Source organism: Myotis nattereri (assembly GCF_964212035.1).
Source record: "Myotis nattereri genome assembly, chromosome: 1".
In the NCBI taxonomy this organism is placed as follows: domain Eukaryota; kingdom Metazoa; phylum Chordata; class Mammalia; order Chiroptera; family Vespertilionidae; genus Myotis; species Myotis nattereri.
In genome coordinates this window covers 6,425,266-6,441,229 of record NC_138075.1, presented here as the reverse complement: position 1 = coordinate 6,441,229, position 15,964 = coordinate 6,425,266, and the positions used below count along the sequence as shown (strand labels likewise).

Genomic DNA, 15,964 nt, shown 5'->3' with positions numbered 1-15,964 from the left:
CGTTCTCTCCTGCCGCTTCTGTGTCCTGGGCCTGCACTGTCTTTGCCTTTGCCAGTGGTGCCTGCAGCTGCCTGCTGCGGCCTTGCAGGATGGGGGACCCGAATCTGGGAGGGATGGGGAGGTGGTTGTCCCCAGGCTGTCTCTGGCCGGCCTCTTAGCTACTGGCCGTGGGCTTCTGGGAATGAAGATCTTTCTTGTTCCTGGATTAAGTAAGATAAGCCTGGCAATGGCATTGGTCCACCTGTCTTTGACCTAGCAGGCCTCGAAGGTCTTAGAGGAAGTCTGTAGCCTGGGACCAGCACCCTGCCCCCGCTCCTGTGCCCCAGGAGCCCCTTGTGCGTTGACTGTAACTGCCAGGGTCCTGTAACTGTCACAGACTCCTGCTCCACCTCTCACATTCCTCGGAGCAGGGACGGAGCAGCAGATCAGGCTGTCTGAATGAGGAACCTGGGTCCTAACCACCACACACACACACACACCGCCGTCTTTGGGCCCCAGCACCCCTCCCTGTGCTTGGCACGTAGTAGGCACCCCGTCGTCACGGAGTGTTGTTGGAGGAACGAGCCATGGTGATGCTTATGAAGTGATTGCTGGGTGCCAGAGATTGGGCTGGGCGCCAGGGCCCATCTCCCGCAGCTCCGCCGGTGGGCCCGCCGGTGAGGTGAGCCCCGTCTGACAGGGAGATCCAGAGCCCGAGAAGTGAACGCCCTCTCCCCTCGCCCCGGACCACCCAGCCGGAGACCAGCTCTGAGGTCCTGGCCGCTCAGAGTGGCAGGATTTTTCAGGGCCGGGGACTAAGGGGCTGCTCTTGGCTGGTGAGGAGGGGCTGACGCTTGGCCTGGCCGTCACTCCTAGCAGGCAGGGTTTAGGGGGCAGCCACCTCATCCAGACCCAGCCTCGGGTTTTCATTTAGAAATGACGGTTGATGGGCTCTGTGGTGGCGGCTGAGGCTGATTGCAGGGCCTGGGAGCCCACGCAGCCACTGTGGTCCTTGTCCCCTGCAGCCACTCGGCGGCAGCTGCCATTGGATTACGCGGGGCCTTCAGGGGCTGTGCGCTCCCCAGGGAAGGGGTCACATCAGAGAATGGCAGGGCACCCGGGCAGCTAGGGTCGCAGCACCGCCTCCCTCCGTCATTAATGAGAGGGGGACCTGGGCGACCCCTGCCCGGCCTAATCGGTCGTGATCAGTCGCAGTGGAGACTGCCCTCAAAGACCTGGGTGGGCAGCAGCAGCGCGGACAGCCCAGCTCGTGGCGGGAGGAGACCGCCTGGCCCACGGGCTTCGGGGAGAAATCACGCCCCTGGCTTGACTATCCCAGCATCGCGGGCCTCCCTGCAGCCAGTGCGGGGAGTCTGGGGCTGGCCTGCCTTTGCCCCTGACGTGGGAGCCGTACCCCTTGGAGATCAGGAGGAGCCTGGGAATCAGACAATTCAATAAACTCACAATCAAACATCCGCAGCCTTTCATACTTTTTCACTTTCTTTAACTCAATTTATTTTTCATTTTGTGGACAGAGATTTAGTCCGGGTATTAGTTTATGATTTTTTGCTGAAGGAATTACTCAACACACACACATATAAAAAGGAAATATTATTTTTATCATTTATTTTGTGCCATGTATACCATAGGAGAAAAAAACGGAGTGAAATCACTTCAGTACCGCTGTGTTTTTCATTACAAAGTTATTACATATAGAAATTACTCCAAATTATCTGAAATGAATGGAAATTATGAGGTTTAAATTCCCCAGGTTACTGCAGGCACAGCTCTGGAAATTTATTTTGTCATCTTGCTGAACATAATTGCTACAACAAAATTTCTTCCATTTTACAACTGCAGCATAACTTATTTATACCGGTATAGCTGTAATTTTACATCAATAAGTTGCATGGGAAGGAATACACAGGTGGTAATTGAAAACAATAATTTGTACTGAGGTCCAGGTGGAATGGTTGGCTGAGGAAAAGACTCCAGTTACCGTCGGCAACAGCTTTGTGTCACTGTGCTCTCTTCCCATCCGGTTCGCCAGCATCCTGCAAGCCATCCAAACACCCTCAATCACCTCCCTGTGGCTGCCAGGGTGGACCCACTTCCCACCACGGCCCAGGCGTCCTGGTCCGGAAACTGAGGTTGTGGGCCAGGGGTGGGGGGCGAGGGAGGCCCTGGCATCTCTGTGCAGCCCCTGCCCGTCCCCTCTCATGCCTCGCAACTTGCCTCTGGGTTGGGCACACTCAGGTACCCAGAGCTAATTAAGGTGTTTGATAGATTTCAATTGGAGTATGAGTTTTTGCCAGAAACATCAACAATTCGATTCCCCAAACACAACGCGGAGTGTTCAACCCACTAATGCTTTATACATTACTGTGTTCCTTCCCAGCCGGAATGTGTGGTCTGGGTACAATACCGAACCGGTCCCCAAACGGGCGTCCTCACTCTTCAGTTCTCTAATTGTTCCTGTTAAGCAGATACAAATAATGAAACTGCAGATGCCTGTACGAAGTCCCCGCAGCCGATGCATCTGCCCATTTGAATCCGGAGATCCAAATTCAGATGTAAGAAAACGGGCCGTGAGTCTGCCCTGTTTAGATTGCAGACCATTGGAGATGGGTCCGGGATGGGTGTCTGTGCTCCTGTCCAGATCCATTTCAGGTCACATGTGGGAGGAAGATAGATAGATAGATAGATAGAGAGAGAGAGAGAGAGAGAGAGAGATGGATGGTGGTGGTTGTGGTGGTGTGGGGTGTGGGGGGGAGGGTAAAGGGCTTTGTCGCAAGTTCAAATAGAAAGTGTTCTTGCCAAATCCATATTTTAGAGGCCATTGTTGTTTCAAAGATCCCAAAGGCTTAAAATCACAGCGAAATCATTTTTTAAAAGGACCAGATTAAACGAACACGCTGTACCAGAATGCACAGCAGTCCCGCGGCCCCGTTTCCTCGGGTGGCATTAATTATCTTTTGTTGCAGCAAATTGTCTGCCTTGTAAATTGAGCCGAGTGTGTGTCTTCAAGCAGATTCAATGTTTTAATATGTGCATAATGGAATTTCTATAACGTCCACGTCCTATAGATCTATTATTCCACCTCCAACAATGTGCCTGCCGCTCAGACCGTGTGCTGTGGAGGCTTGTTTGTCGTCTGGCAGCCGCAGCCCCTGTCGGTTCGACAGAGGGAACACCACTTCACTGTTTTCTAGGGTACAAACCACCTTTGTTGAATTCACTCGAAAGCATGCATGGCTGTTTCTAGAGCTACACACAACAGATAGCTCCCAGACCCTTTCTTTTCCGGCTCTGGGAGGCATATGGGAGGCAAGGTGTTGCCTGGTTTTTATGTTTACCTTTTGGTAAGTGGTCCCTCGCAGCATTCTCATTAGACATGCCTTTCGGAGGATGCTGGCCTGACTCACGCCTCTCTCTCCTCTGCTCTTCCCGGAGCCAGTCCTTCCCCCTCACTCCCCTCCACCACGTCCTCTGCAGTGCATCTCAGCACAGACAGAGCCTAGGCTGGCGGTGGGGCGGGGGGGAGCGCAGAGCTTGCCACTGAGTCAGATTCATCTACAACTCCAGCTCAGCATTTACTGAAACTTCCTCCTTCTCCAACTGCTTAAGGATACAAACTAATTAATCCTCACAGTCTCATAAAACCCTTGTTAGAAGGTGATCATTATTGCCTCCACCCCACCCCTCTCCATTTCCTATTATCAGACACCTCGTTGCCACTGCAGTCTGACAGCCAGAGTCAGAACTGAAAATTCCCTTCTGGTTCTCCGTTCTTTCCCCAAATGAACCATGTAACCCTCTCCCCACTCTCCCCCTTGTGTGCTCAGTAGGGGAGATTGACGGCCATTGGACCCATGAATTCAAACTCGTGTGTGTGTGTGTGTGTGTGTGTGTGTGTGTGTTGCACATTCAGTCTTACAATCGGAGACTCGGTGACAAGAGAGACGCAGCAGAGAGACCCTTTCTGCACATCACCTCCCCCACACGCCCTCGCCCTCTCACAGTCACTCTGAACTCTGTGCACAGGGGCGGGGGTGGGAGGGGTGGAGGGTGCGGTGGGGTGGGATTTGCTGCAGTCGGATCATCCTTGTGAACAGTATTTCTCCCTCGCCGACCAACTGGGTGCTGCCAGTCAGTCCCTACCAAATTTGAATTGATGACTCAACTAAAGAATTAAAATTAGCAAGGCAAGAAAATTCCAAATGAGGTGAGAAAGCTGTAGAAATAGTTCCAGATCCCCTAGTACTGAGCCATTCAGTATCATTTCTGATGACAGGGACAGAGAGCTAGGAACATTCGTGTGGGTGTGAGTCTTCCTCATATATGGAGAGCTGGGTTAAGTGTTGTGTTTTTTTTTTTTTTTATAAGAAAAATAATGCATGAATCAGAAGCAGTGACTTTGACTTAACCCCTTGCAGGCTGCAGCTGTAAAGACAGCAAAACAGCGCTGCCTCTTAGATTTCCTAGAACATTCCTAGGCTCCGCACAGTTAAGCAATAGTGGGAAGCCTTCCTTATCCAGCCCAAGTGTTACAGAAACGAATAAGGTACAGAGGGTGGCATGTTTGAGCAGAGGCGATGTTGCCAAATTCAGGACCTGCGGAGAACCAACCAACCAGTTGTTGGGAGGCACCTTGTGGTCCTGCCTCGCTACAAGGTGGCAGACTGCAAAATCCCCTCCCCAACCTGGCAAGCCAAGCCTTCCTCCAGTGCTTGGGGCACCCGGAAACTTGCTGTACTTTGCAGAAGTGACATCAAATAATTCTAGAAGATACTCCAGGAAGCCCACACGACCTCTTTTGCCTTTTTATGCTTCTGGATTTGGCAGCTCCTAGAGATTCTAGAATGGCGAGGAAGGAGACCGGGGCCATCGTGTTAATATGTGCACACCCCGCATTTGCGTAGTACCTCCACTGCGGTTTCCTCGAAAGTGAAAACAAGTCAATCCACCGATCAGATCGATGCGTGCTATTTATCTTCATCTTCTCAGTCAATCGCGTTTATAGATCCCCAGGACTGGAAAGTGGAGACAGCTGGCTTCTGCACTGGCCCTCTACCTGTGAATACGCAAAGACTCGCCGCCTCTTTGCACAGATTTCCTGCAGAAACACTGGGAGTTCCCATTTCTACTGCCATTACTCACTCGATTCTTTCCAAATTTTCATAAACACATAATATAAAATATAACAGCCCAGAAGGCAAAGATAGCATTGTAGAATCTCCTACAGCCCCCACCCCCGTCTCAGCTAAGAATTAAGGATGAGAACCCTTCAAAGAATTTGAAACAAGAATCTCTGCCTGGGGGAGGGGTCACGGGTCTGTGTCATCTGCCCCCACTGCAGGGCCTGTCACAGGCAGCGCACACAGGGAATCAGAGCCCCTCACAAGATGAATAAAAACGCACCCCGACTTGATGGAACTGATCTCTGACTGCTGAACTATTCCTCTATAAGGAAATTTAAAATGACGGAGAATATGGGGGGGGGGGGGCGGGGGTTATCTGTTGGAATGAGCTCCGAAGCTAGAAAAAGGAGAGCAGGGAAATAGTTGTGACTTCAAAAAGCTTTTTGACATCTGCTGTTTTTTTTTTCTTCTCTCTCAAAGACAGTGCAGAAAATGTGGCATTTCTTTCCATCTGATTCTAATCTGCACAAAGCCCCAGCACTGGGTCCAGCACACAGTAGGCCCACTGCAGGTAGGCGCTGGAGAAATGAGTGTGAAGTTGTGTAATCTTTGGGACTGCATAAACACCTGCACGTTTTCCTTCATATTTTCATATGTTAAGCACCTGCCCCCTCCCCTCCCCCCTCCCCCCATTGGGGATGGAGGGACTTTTATTCTAAACAAAGGCTTGGTAGATCAAGGAGTGTGTGTGTGTGTGTGTGTGTGTGTGTGTCCCCGCAGTGGCCTCAGAAGGGTACAGGATTACAGGATCCCCTGCCTGCCTGGGGTCCTGAGGAAGGGGTAGAGACCGGGCTGTGGCCGGACCTCCGCCACTCTCTTCCTGCCCAGCCCGCCTGTTGTGTGGGTATCCAGAGAGGGGAGAAATCTTAGAGCGGGCCAGCTGCCGGAGCCGGGCGGGGTCTAGGGAGAGGTCAAGGTCGGCGGAGAGGCGGCTATTGATCTGGCTTGGAACGCGAGACAGGGAGCGCAGCAAGACTAAAGGGGGAGCTGTGAGACCAGACATTAACAGCTTTCAGCGCTAATGATGCCCGTGCCAGACGGGCAGAGGGAAAAAAAGGAGACTGGAGCGGCAGCTGGGATTGCTCGCTGCCTGCACCCGGCCGCCTCTCCTCTCCGGAGAGGAGGAGGAGGAGGAGGGCAAAGGGGCCAGCGCCTCCACTCCCCGGCCACGGCGAGGTGGAGCGCGCGGGCGGGCGGTGGCGTGTCCGGCCCTGCGCCGGCCCGCCCGCCCGCGCGTCCCTCTTCCCGCCGTCGGGGCAGCGCAGGGCCAATGAGGAAGCGCTCCTCTGTCAGCCGCTGCCCGTGCCGCCCCCTGCCCGCTACTTCCTGCCGGGGGTGGGGCGGAGGGTGCCCCTTCCCCAGACCTGCCGCCCCCGCGCGCCGGCGGTGGCAGCTGCAGCGGAGGCCCCTGAGCGCCCCGCGCAGTCCCCGTAGGGGCCTCTTTCTGGAAGGGGCTGCCCCCTTCCCCCAGCCCCAGGCCCCTTCCTGGTCACCAGCCCCCGGGGGGCGAGGGTGGACGGTCGGGATTTCGGGCGCCGAGCGCAGGCGGCGGGCACGCCCAGGCGATCTGAGTGGAGACCTGCCCCATGCGCGGCGTGACCTTGGGCAAGACGCTAACCTCCCCTGGACTTCACAATGCCCGTTCTCAGGAAGGGAGCGTACGGCTTCCCCGCACTTAAGAATCTGGGCGAGTTAGAATGGTCGGTTTATGGTTTTCTTAAGTTTATTAAAGGTGCGTGTGGGCATTTTTTTCTTACTTAGGCCACTTCTTTGGAAGGTTTTTCGCTGTAGGGCGGCATGCGAGGAGAGGGAGGTGCTTCTAGACTTTGGACCACGTGGAGGTGGGGTGTGGGTTGGGGGTGGTGGGCAGCTGCGCGTAGTCCTCGGGGTGGGGGTGGGGAATGCAGACTCGCCCCGCCCTATCCCCCTCCACCCGCTCGGCCGGCGACCCCGCAGCCCATCGGAAAAACTACATGCTAGGGCACATTTTATTGTTATTGTTTTGGGGGGCGGGTGGTTTGGGCAGGGAGCGCTTTCTGTCCTCGCTAATGGGCGCTGCGCTCGGTTAAGTGTTTGGTACCGTCGCCCACCCGAGACCTGGGGGCGAACTAAAGCCGGCGTGCCCCCAAAGGCACAGGCCCCGAGGGAGGCGGCGCGCCCGGAGGCGTCACAGCCCAGCCCCTCGCTCCGCTGAACCGCCCGAGCCGCGCCTGGGGGCGGGGTGGGGTGGGTGCAGCTCGGCTAGCCTGCCAAGCCCAGCCCCGAGCCAGGCCCCGACCCGCCCAGGCCGCCTCCTGGCCCGGACGAGAGAAACCCTGAGAAGGGAGAGCGCTGCAGCCGCGTGGCCCGCCCAGCCCAGCCCGGGAGCTCAGGTCATCAAATAGACGAAGTTAGCCGCCGCCTGGGCAGGGAAGGGGGGTGTCCACAGACCATGGCCTGGCCTGGTCCCCGGGCCGCGGTCAAACCCTCCTCCCCCACCCCCCTTGTCCTCACCGGCTGGAGATCAAACGGGTGACCAGACAGCTGTCTTCCCAGTCTGCCCGGGGGTTTCAGGTCCTGCCCTGGGCCTGGGCGAGGAGCAGTGGGGTTGGGGGCAGCTTTTCTGCAGGTGGCAGGAATTGTCAGGGGTGGGGGGCGGGAACTGGGGAACCCGAGTATCTTTGGAGATCCGGCCACACCTACTTCTGGGTCAGCACGCACAAGTTCCTGTCCCACGTGGCGCACCCCTGCCCAGGTACCCCCACACTTCCCACAGACCCTGGCCTTGGAGGAGTTAAAGGGGCGAGGTGGTGGGATTCCGGTGAATACTGTTTCCAGAATGAGACTCAAACCAGGTCTCAGGTTCCTCCCCCCCCCCCCCCCCAGTATGCTCTTAACTGTCTTCTCTTAGTATCTCTTATTTTGTCCACTTCGCTGGACAAAATATCAGGACTTATATGGAGACACTTTTTTTTTGAAGTTTGACCCCAATCCCCCAATAAAATAAAAAGTAAAAACAACCAAGCTCTTTTCCAGGAAGACGAAGCAATTGACCATCACCCCCAGTCGGGAGGCCCACCCCAACTCTCCAAGAACTTTTGGTGGGTGTGGGTGCGAGCGTGGGGACTGGCCTTGATTCAACTTCCACACACACTGCACTCCTCCCCCCTTCTCAGGGGGTCCTGCTCCCTGGAGGGGAGGAGGGACAAGAGGATTTTAAAATTTTATTTAAAAATATCCTGCCCATCCTCCCCCCACTCCCCACTTTGCGCTCCCAGTGCAAGGGGAGGAGGGTCCTGACCAAACAAGCTGTTTGCACGTGTGGCCGGCCTGGACTGTGGGTGTGCACGAGAGAGAGAGAGAGAGAGAGAGAGAGAGAGAGAGAGAGAGAGAGAGAGAGAATGGTGTGCTTTCTTGTTCTCTTACAGGGTACAATGTTAAAAAGCCACCGCTAGTCGCCCCCAGTGCTCCGACTCTCTGGGTCTTTTTGTCTCTCTAGTGCAGATTAAACGTCACGTCCGCACTTGAACTTGAATTTTATCCCATTGTACAGAGGCAGCCCCAGCCATAGAGAGACCGAGAGCTCCCAGAGAACCCGGACTCCGCCATCTTCACGTTGCAATCTATAGCTCCCAGTCCGCGCCCGCACCGACCCAGGCGCACTGGGCGAGCCGCCCCGCAGCCCAGCTCCCCCCGGGCCCGCGGCGCCAGGGGAGCGCGGGGGAGCGCTCGCGGGGACCCAGCAGCCTCTCGGCCGGCGCCAGCCTGCCAGGTGAACTGGGAAGGAGCCGCTCCCGGAGTCCCCCCTGAACCTCGGAAGGGTCAGTCTCCGAGAAAAAACCAGGCAGCCCGCAGAAAATCCAGAAACAACCGAACCCGGGCAGTTTTCCATTGCTTTGGGTTTTTTGAGGGGGCGGGGTGAGGGGGTACGCGACAAGTCCCCAAGTTTTCTTTCCTTTTTTTTTCTTTTTCTTCTTCTTCTTTTTTTTATTTGTTTGCATTTTTTTTCCTTCCCCCCTCTCCTGGTAGAAGTGCGCTTTCCACCTACCAGACCCTGAAAGAAAAGTGTCAGGAGCCGGTGCAAAATCCGGTTTAAGTCCAAGAAGACATCTGGAAGTCCAGGAGGCCAAGCAGTCTGAAGAAGTGCAAAGGATTTTTTTTCTTCTAAAGAATATATTTTTAAGGAAACCAGCCAGTCCCCGGCAAGCAAGAGCAGATTTTTTTTTTTTGCCTCTTTCTCCTATCGAGGTTTTTCTTCTCTTTTCCTTTTTGCAAACAAAACAAAAAACAGCATAGAAGAAAGAGCAAAATAAAGAGGAAGAGGAGGAAGAGAGGGCAAGAGAGGAAGGGGGCAAAAACCAAAACACCAACCCGGGCAGAGGAGGAGGCGCGGCGGCGGCGGCGGTGGCGGCGGCGGCAGCGGCGGCGGCGGCGGCGGCAGCGGCGGCTCAGACCCCCTCCCCGGCTCCCCTCATCAGAGCAGCTCTCCGGGCGATGCCAGAATAGATGCCGGGGCAATGTCCCGCCGCAAACAGGGCAACCCGCAGCACTTGTCCCAGAGGGAGCTCATCACCCGTAAGTGTCTGCGGCGTGCGCGCGTGGGGCCGGAGGATGGGGCTCCGGGCGCCCGGGGCTGGGGACGCCGAGCCGGGTGCAGCCGGGCCGGGCGCCCAGGCGGCCCGCGAGCTCGCAGAGGCAGCGGTGTGGGCCCAGAGCGTGGTGGGGGGCGGGGGTCCATAGGAAAGTTTCTTTGCAGCCTGGGGAGTCGGGGCGCTGCGCAGTCAGACGCGCCCCGGGCTCTGGGGCCTGCGTAGCGGGTGCTGGGCCGGGGAGGGGGCGCGCAGGCTGGAGGAGGTGTGTGTGTGTGCGCGCGGAGCCGGGCTGGACGCTCGCCCCTCCGAGCGGCGTGTGTGGCGGCGGCGGCGCTGGTGGCGGGGTTTGGAAAGGAGGGGGAGGGGGCTAGGGGAGAGGAGGGGGAGGGGGAGCTGGGAAGTGGGGAAAAGTTGGCGAGCGCGTGGGTCCGCGCTGACGGCGCGGGCGGAGAAGAGCGGGGTGCGCTCTGGACTGGGGGAGACGCGGCTCGGTCGGCGGCCGCCGGCTCCGAGGCCCGGGTCGCTGCACCCGGCCCGGCAGGGCTCCGGCCACGCCGGTCTTCGGATTCCGAAGCCGCCGTTCTCACCCCTCCTCTCGCTATTTGCAAAAGAATCCAGCTGCGCGGCTGTTTGCCGGCTCCTGCACCCCCACCCCTATCTCCCCACCTCCGCAGCCTCCTGGGATGATCTCCTCTTCTTTCCCCCACTCCAAAAAAAGGTGGGGGTGGGGGCGATTGGGGGGGGGGTTGATGAAAAATGCCCGCCACGGCGTGGTGGTGGTGGTGGTGATGGTGGTGGGGGCAAGGATTGCCAGCTAGGAGTGGGAAGCGAGGGATGTGCTTGTAAATTACTAGTAAAAAAAAAGAGAGAGAGAGAGAGAGAGAAAGAAAAAAAAGAAGAAAAGGGGACCTATCAGTCTCTTACCCATCCTTCTATCCAGCATCTTCCATCTTCTCTATCTAAATAAACAAGGCAGGTCGCAGGGGAAAGCCCTGGGCTGAAATCCTGTGGATTTCAAGCCAATGGCGGGGCGGACAGTCAGGCAGCGGGGCAGCGCGGCGGCGGCAGCCTCCAGCGCCCAGTCGGGCTCATGGGGAGAAGGAGAGGAGAAGGCGGGCGGGCGCGGGCGGGCCAGGTGCCGGCTTTGCCGCGGAGCTCGCCCCGGGTGCCCGCGCAGTTGCCCGGGGAAGGTCGGCTGCAGCGCTCCCGGCCCGGCCGGCTGGCCGCTGCTTCGCGGCGCGGGAACGTTCCCCTGCGGTCCTTTCTCTCGCGGTGCCGGGGTCGCCGTTGATATATGTATATATATATATATTTAAAATTATGTTGCAATAGAAATAAAACATCCTCTGGGTGCCATCGAGACCGCGGGCAGGTTGTGTTCCTGAAATCCTCCGGGCGCCTGGCTCCTCGGGCTGGGGCCGGGCTGCCCGCGTGGAGCTGGAGACGACCGCGCTCCCAGTCGCCGCCGCGGCGGACTGGCTGCAGGGCAGCGGAGAGCCGAATATTTATGTTATATTTTAAAAAATTTAAATAAATAAATAAATATATATATATATAAAGGGGTTCTCCCCTCCCCTGAATTCCCAGCATAGGAGCCATCTGCTCGGAGCAGTTGCTGCTGCCATCCTCCTTTGTTACAGCAGATACCTTAGTAAGAATTTGTGGATTTATTCTTATTTTTTTTTTTGGGGGGGGGAAGGTAATAGGTATCAATGTGGGGTTCACCTTGGGAGAGGGGTGCCTTTGGAGGGAAGGACGAGGACGTCTCTTTTATTTAGCACCATTCTAACCTGAAAGAGGACTTCCCGGTTGCATTTAAAACAAAATGTTTTGCAACCAGATTTGAGCCTGGCTTGACCCAGATCCTCCTTTTTTGCCAGCTGACATTGTGCCCTTTACCAATAATCAATTGCTTCTCACCCTGACCCCCCACCTTTAGACGGATAGTGGAGTGGTTGTTAGAATGTCTGTACTTGCAGACGCCTAATCTCTCCAGGAGGCAATTTGCCCCACACAGCTTCTGTATAATGGCAAGAGTTGTTTTTGAGGAGGGGAAAGTTGGGGTGGGGGGTCTGGGAAAGGGGGAGTCATGGGGGTGCATTGCTAAGCTAGCAGCTTCAAAAAAGCAGCCGGGCGTGTTTGCAGTTGTGTGTCAGGGGGAAGAAGCAGGTAGGTTTGCTTGGCTTTTGCTGGCTCCCTTTCTGGCATTCCTGGGCTTCGAGGAGAAAGCCCGGACCAGGAGGACTGAAGGCAGCTGGGTGAGGGGGCCCAGGGGTGCCTGGTGCGACATCCTTCCATGTCTCATTTGTTCTGAGTCTCTCTTAGCCTTGCTCAGAGCGGTGCTGGGGAAAGCCAGTGCGGGAGCCCTGGCAGGGAGGGAAAAGGGAGGCAGAGGAGGAGGGAGGTAGGGACAAGGAGGCGAGAGGGCAAAGGGTATCCCGCCTGCCTCTCAGGGCACTGGGAGTCCAAAGCATGTGCAGGGGTTTCAGCGGGGAGAGTGGCCCAACCAGTTTGCAGACAAGGCTATTTATTATCCACAAGCAGCTGGCTCTTCTGTCTGTCCTGTGTCACCGGGAGGTGGGAGTCCAGGCTGGGGAAAGGCCAGAACTGGGTGCAGTTTAGGCTGCACGGGTCTGTGCATGTGTCCCTCCATGATGCTGGGAGCATGGCCGGGAGGTGCGCTGGAGCCCTGGCCAGCAAAATGGGTGCTGTCACAGCCCCCACCTGGAGTTCACATTTTAGATTTTAAATGTGAAAGGAACCTGCAGCGTGGTACAGCTTCGGTTGGGTGGCAGCCGGCCGGCCTGGGGAGCAGCAGCCTGGGGTTCTTCAGGGATGATGCAGCCTAGGAAGAACTGATGGTCTGGGAAACACAGGAGCACAGAAAGAGCCTGGATAACCTTGGGGTGTCGGGGGGAGTCGAAGGGCTCCATGATGAGCTGGTTACATTTGCAGACAGGACCCCTGAGAAGCGGAGGGAGGTATGAGGAGTGTGGGAGACAGCTGGGGATGAAAACCTGGGCTTCTGGTTTGTTTCAAAATGTTTGACCCAGATGGAGATGGCTTTTCAAACCGGAGGACAGACACAGCGATGAATCTAAAAACAAACGCAAAACAACGCAGTGACAATAGTGAAGAGGGTTCCAGGAAGAGCGGCCGGGGTGAGCAGGCCGAGGGAAGGGCCTCGAGCCTGTGGTGCCACCCAGGGTGAGAGGCAGGGCACGAGCACCCGTCCATGAGGAGCTGAGGTTTCCCAAGAAACTGAGATGCCCGCGGTGCATCACATCACCCAGGAAAGGGGAGATCTCGACAGCCCACCAACAGGTTTCTGTGGGAGATGAGCCATTTTCCACAAGAATTCACGATTTTATGAAACAACTAGGGACCCAAGATTTGACTCCGAAGTTCGGCTGTGTGAGTTCCACGGGTGCCTTTGCGTTAGGCTTTGCTGTCGCTGTCTGTCTGGAAGGTGGCGGTGCTTACCGGGATCGGAGCCCCCCAGGGGATGGTTGAACATCTCGAATTGTCCGCCGATCTTTCAAAATCGGGCCTCTGATCAATATCATAAGCTATAGGCCCTTCTTTTTTTTTGGGGGGGGGTAGCCGGTAAGGGGAGTGAAATCTCTCTCTCCCTTCTGCACAGAAGGAAACCCCATATCATTAGAAGTGTGATATAAGTCAGCTGCTCTGAATCCACGGGAGAATAAAATGTGTTCGTCAAAGGTGTGATGCCGGGCTGATTTTATTCATTTGTAATTCACACCTGAGCGAAAACAGCCGTGAGCATATTTTAGCAACCCCTAATATTTTTAAAGGTTTTCTTCCCCCCCCCGCCCCCCGGATATTATGTACAGATGCCTATTTCTTTTTCTTTTTTGAGGGGAAGAAGTTGCTATCTGCCTAGGCTCTGGCCTTGGTGATTTTTTGTCTGGCCTTCAAAATATTTCATAACAGAAAACGAGTCATTTCTCAACTGCTGGAGTGAATGCAGTTCGCTCTGGTGAACCCGGCCTCAGGAACAGGGAGGGAGGCTGAGGGCCGAGGGGTGGATGCGAGGCTCTGCTGACCGCTGTGCGGGACCAAACGGGTCCTCCTGGAAGAAGCAACGGCCAGCTGCGGGTGCCTTTGACAATAATTAGCATAATGTCTCCGTGAGATGGAGCAGGCCAAACGGCCCCTTTACAGAGATAGCCGTTTCCGACTGTGGAGTGCACCGGTTTCGAGCGTCTTATCAGAACCGGGCTCTTGGCACAGCCTTTTCGCTTAGAACACGGCTTGCACTAGCCGTCCCCTTTCTCTTTTCATCTCCCTTCTCCATCGCTTTGCAATCTCTGGTGCTTGTTGTGATAAAAGACTTTCCAAAATAAACTTTCAGTTGCATTGGCTTCTGGTGGATGGATGACAAGCCTGAGGCGCCGAGACGCGCGTGGCGCCACTAGGCAGCTAGGGGGCGCTCGGCGCCCGTGTCATGTCTGGGCGCCTTGGCTGCAATGGCGAGGAATGGGCTTCCTTAGGCGGCTCAGGCCCTTTACGTGGCTGCAAAAATGTCTTAAGTGTGAAGTTGTAATATTGATTTTCCTGCAGAGATTCGGGCCGGGCAGAATGAGAGTATAAGTTTGAGAAATCTATTTCCAAGCGATCAGCATTGATTTACAAGCCCTCCCTTGGCAGGTGGGGACAATTTTATTTTCTTTCTCTCTCTCTCTCTCTCTTTTTTTTTTTTAAACAAACAATTAAAAGGGTTAGTTTGGAATGGTGCGTTTCCCCCAGACTAGTCTGTGGTCTGGACTTTTCTGAGAATCCCCCTCGGCTCCGAGGCATGCCTGACCCGGGGGGAGGGGGGTCTGGGAGGCGTGTGCATCATGCTGTCCCTTCCTAGGCTGCAGGTCACAGAGGCGGGGGACAGCTGAGAACCACTGCTTTGGGGAGTCGTGTACCTAAAACGGCTTGATGAGTGGAAGTCCTTTTAGCTCAGGTTTGATAACACTTGGACTCCCAGTTCCATTCATTAGGTTCTGTTCCCACTGACCTAAGGGACAGGGCATCATTCCCCAAATAAATAAAATGCCAGCTCAAATAACGCGTGAAACTTTGTTCGGAAGGAGGGTATGCTTGCTAGACCCCACGTTGCGAACCCCTTTCACCCCAAACGGGGCTCGCAATGGATGGCTTTTAAAGGGACCATGTCTCCCTTCACGTGCGTTCTGGTGCTGGGGAATGCGTGTGTGTGTGTGTGTGTGTGTGTGTGTGTGCTTTTGATCACAGCATTTCTGCATCTATGATGGCTTCTTCTTCAAGTTGAAGAAATCTGGAGGCAGCACAGTTCACCCCGAGTCTTGTGCCTGAGTTCAGTATCTGGGCAGAAGAGGTTGCCCTGCGACAGGAAAGTGTGCTTTATGCCAACCTGAAAGAGAAATAAATTAGGTCAGACAAAAGCCGAGCGCTGTCATCCGCCGGAGGAGCCTTCCCTCTTCCGCGCAGAGGGCCGGCAATTTATCTGATGATTTCTCTACTTCTTTAATGTTTGAGTCGGGCCGGTGGTAAGCGTGGCGCAGCAGCGGGCTTATCTGACAACGCGGAGATGAGGCGGCCCCATCCCCTGGCCGCATGGGGCTGGGCAGTGCCCTCTGGCCTGCAGAAACCGTTAAAAAAATTCTCTGTAGAAATCCCCAATCCTGTGCCTTGGAACTTGGGGGCATTTCACAAGCTGTAACTCAGTACAGACCACAGATATGACAAAGCTTGAAAAAAAAATATGTGTCTATGCGGGAGGGTGAAGATGAGGTTCTTGACTTTTGGGGACTGGCTCCTGCATCTCCTGTGGCTCCAGGAGGGCTCCCCCGGCTGCCCGGTTGGGCCCTGCCTTTAGCTGAAACTCTCCAAGGACTGGGCTGCTCGGTTGAATGCGGTGCCACATTTGGGAGGACAAGGGAGAAGAAATACGCTTTGGGGACTCTGCCCTGCGCCACACGGTCAAGTTTTTGATGCCACCGAGCAGGCTCCTCTGGAGGGGGTGTGAGCTGGAGGGACGCTGACATGTTTTTTTAATGGGGTGAGGGCACAGGAGAATGCCGGCGATGCACGTCTGTGTCATCCAGCTCCGGGAATGGCTTTGTCACTCGGAGCGTTCTTTACGTGTGTCCTGTGTCTGCCCCCACCCCGTGCTCCCCACTCCCACCAACCTCTCCTTCCCAGGGGGCCAAGCGCCATGGA

At 55.6% G+C, this 15,964-nt stretch overlaps 1 protein-coding gene across 3 annotated transcripts in view; it reads left to right on the top strand.

Annotated features, from left to right (window-relative positions):
- Positions 1–9,676: 9,676 nt before the first annotated feature.
- Positions 9,677–15,964, top strand: part of BCL11B (BCL11 transcription factor B) — a gene marked incomplete at both ends in the record, with an annotated part of 88,429 nt that continues 82,141 nt past the window's right edge. For all 3 annotated transcript variants that reach the window (XM_081090600.1, XM_081090599.1, XM_081090598.1), the window contains one exon: positions 9,677–9,734. In XM_081090600.1, coding sequence (XP_080946726.1) covers positions 9,677–9,734 — 58 coding nt within the window. The remainder of the gene's footprint in view (positions 9,735–15,964) is intronic.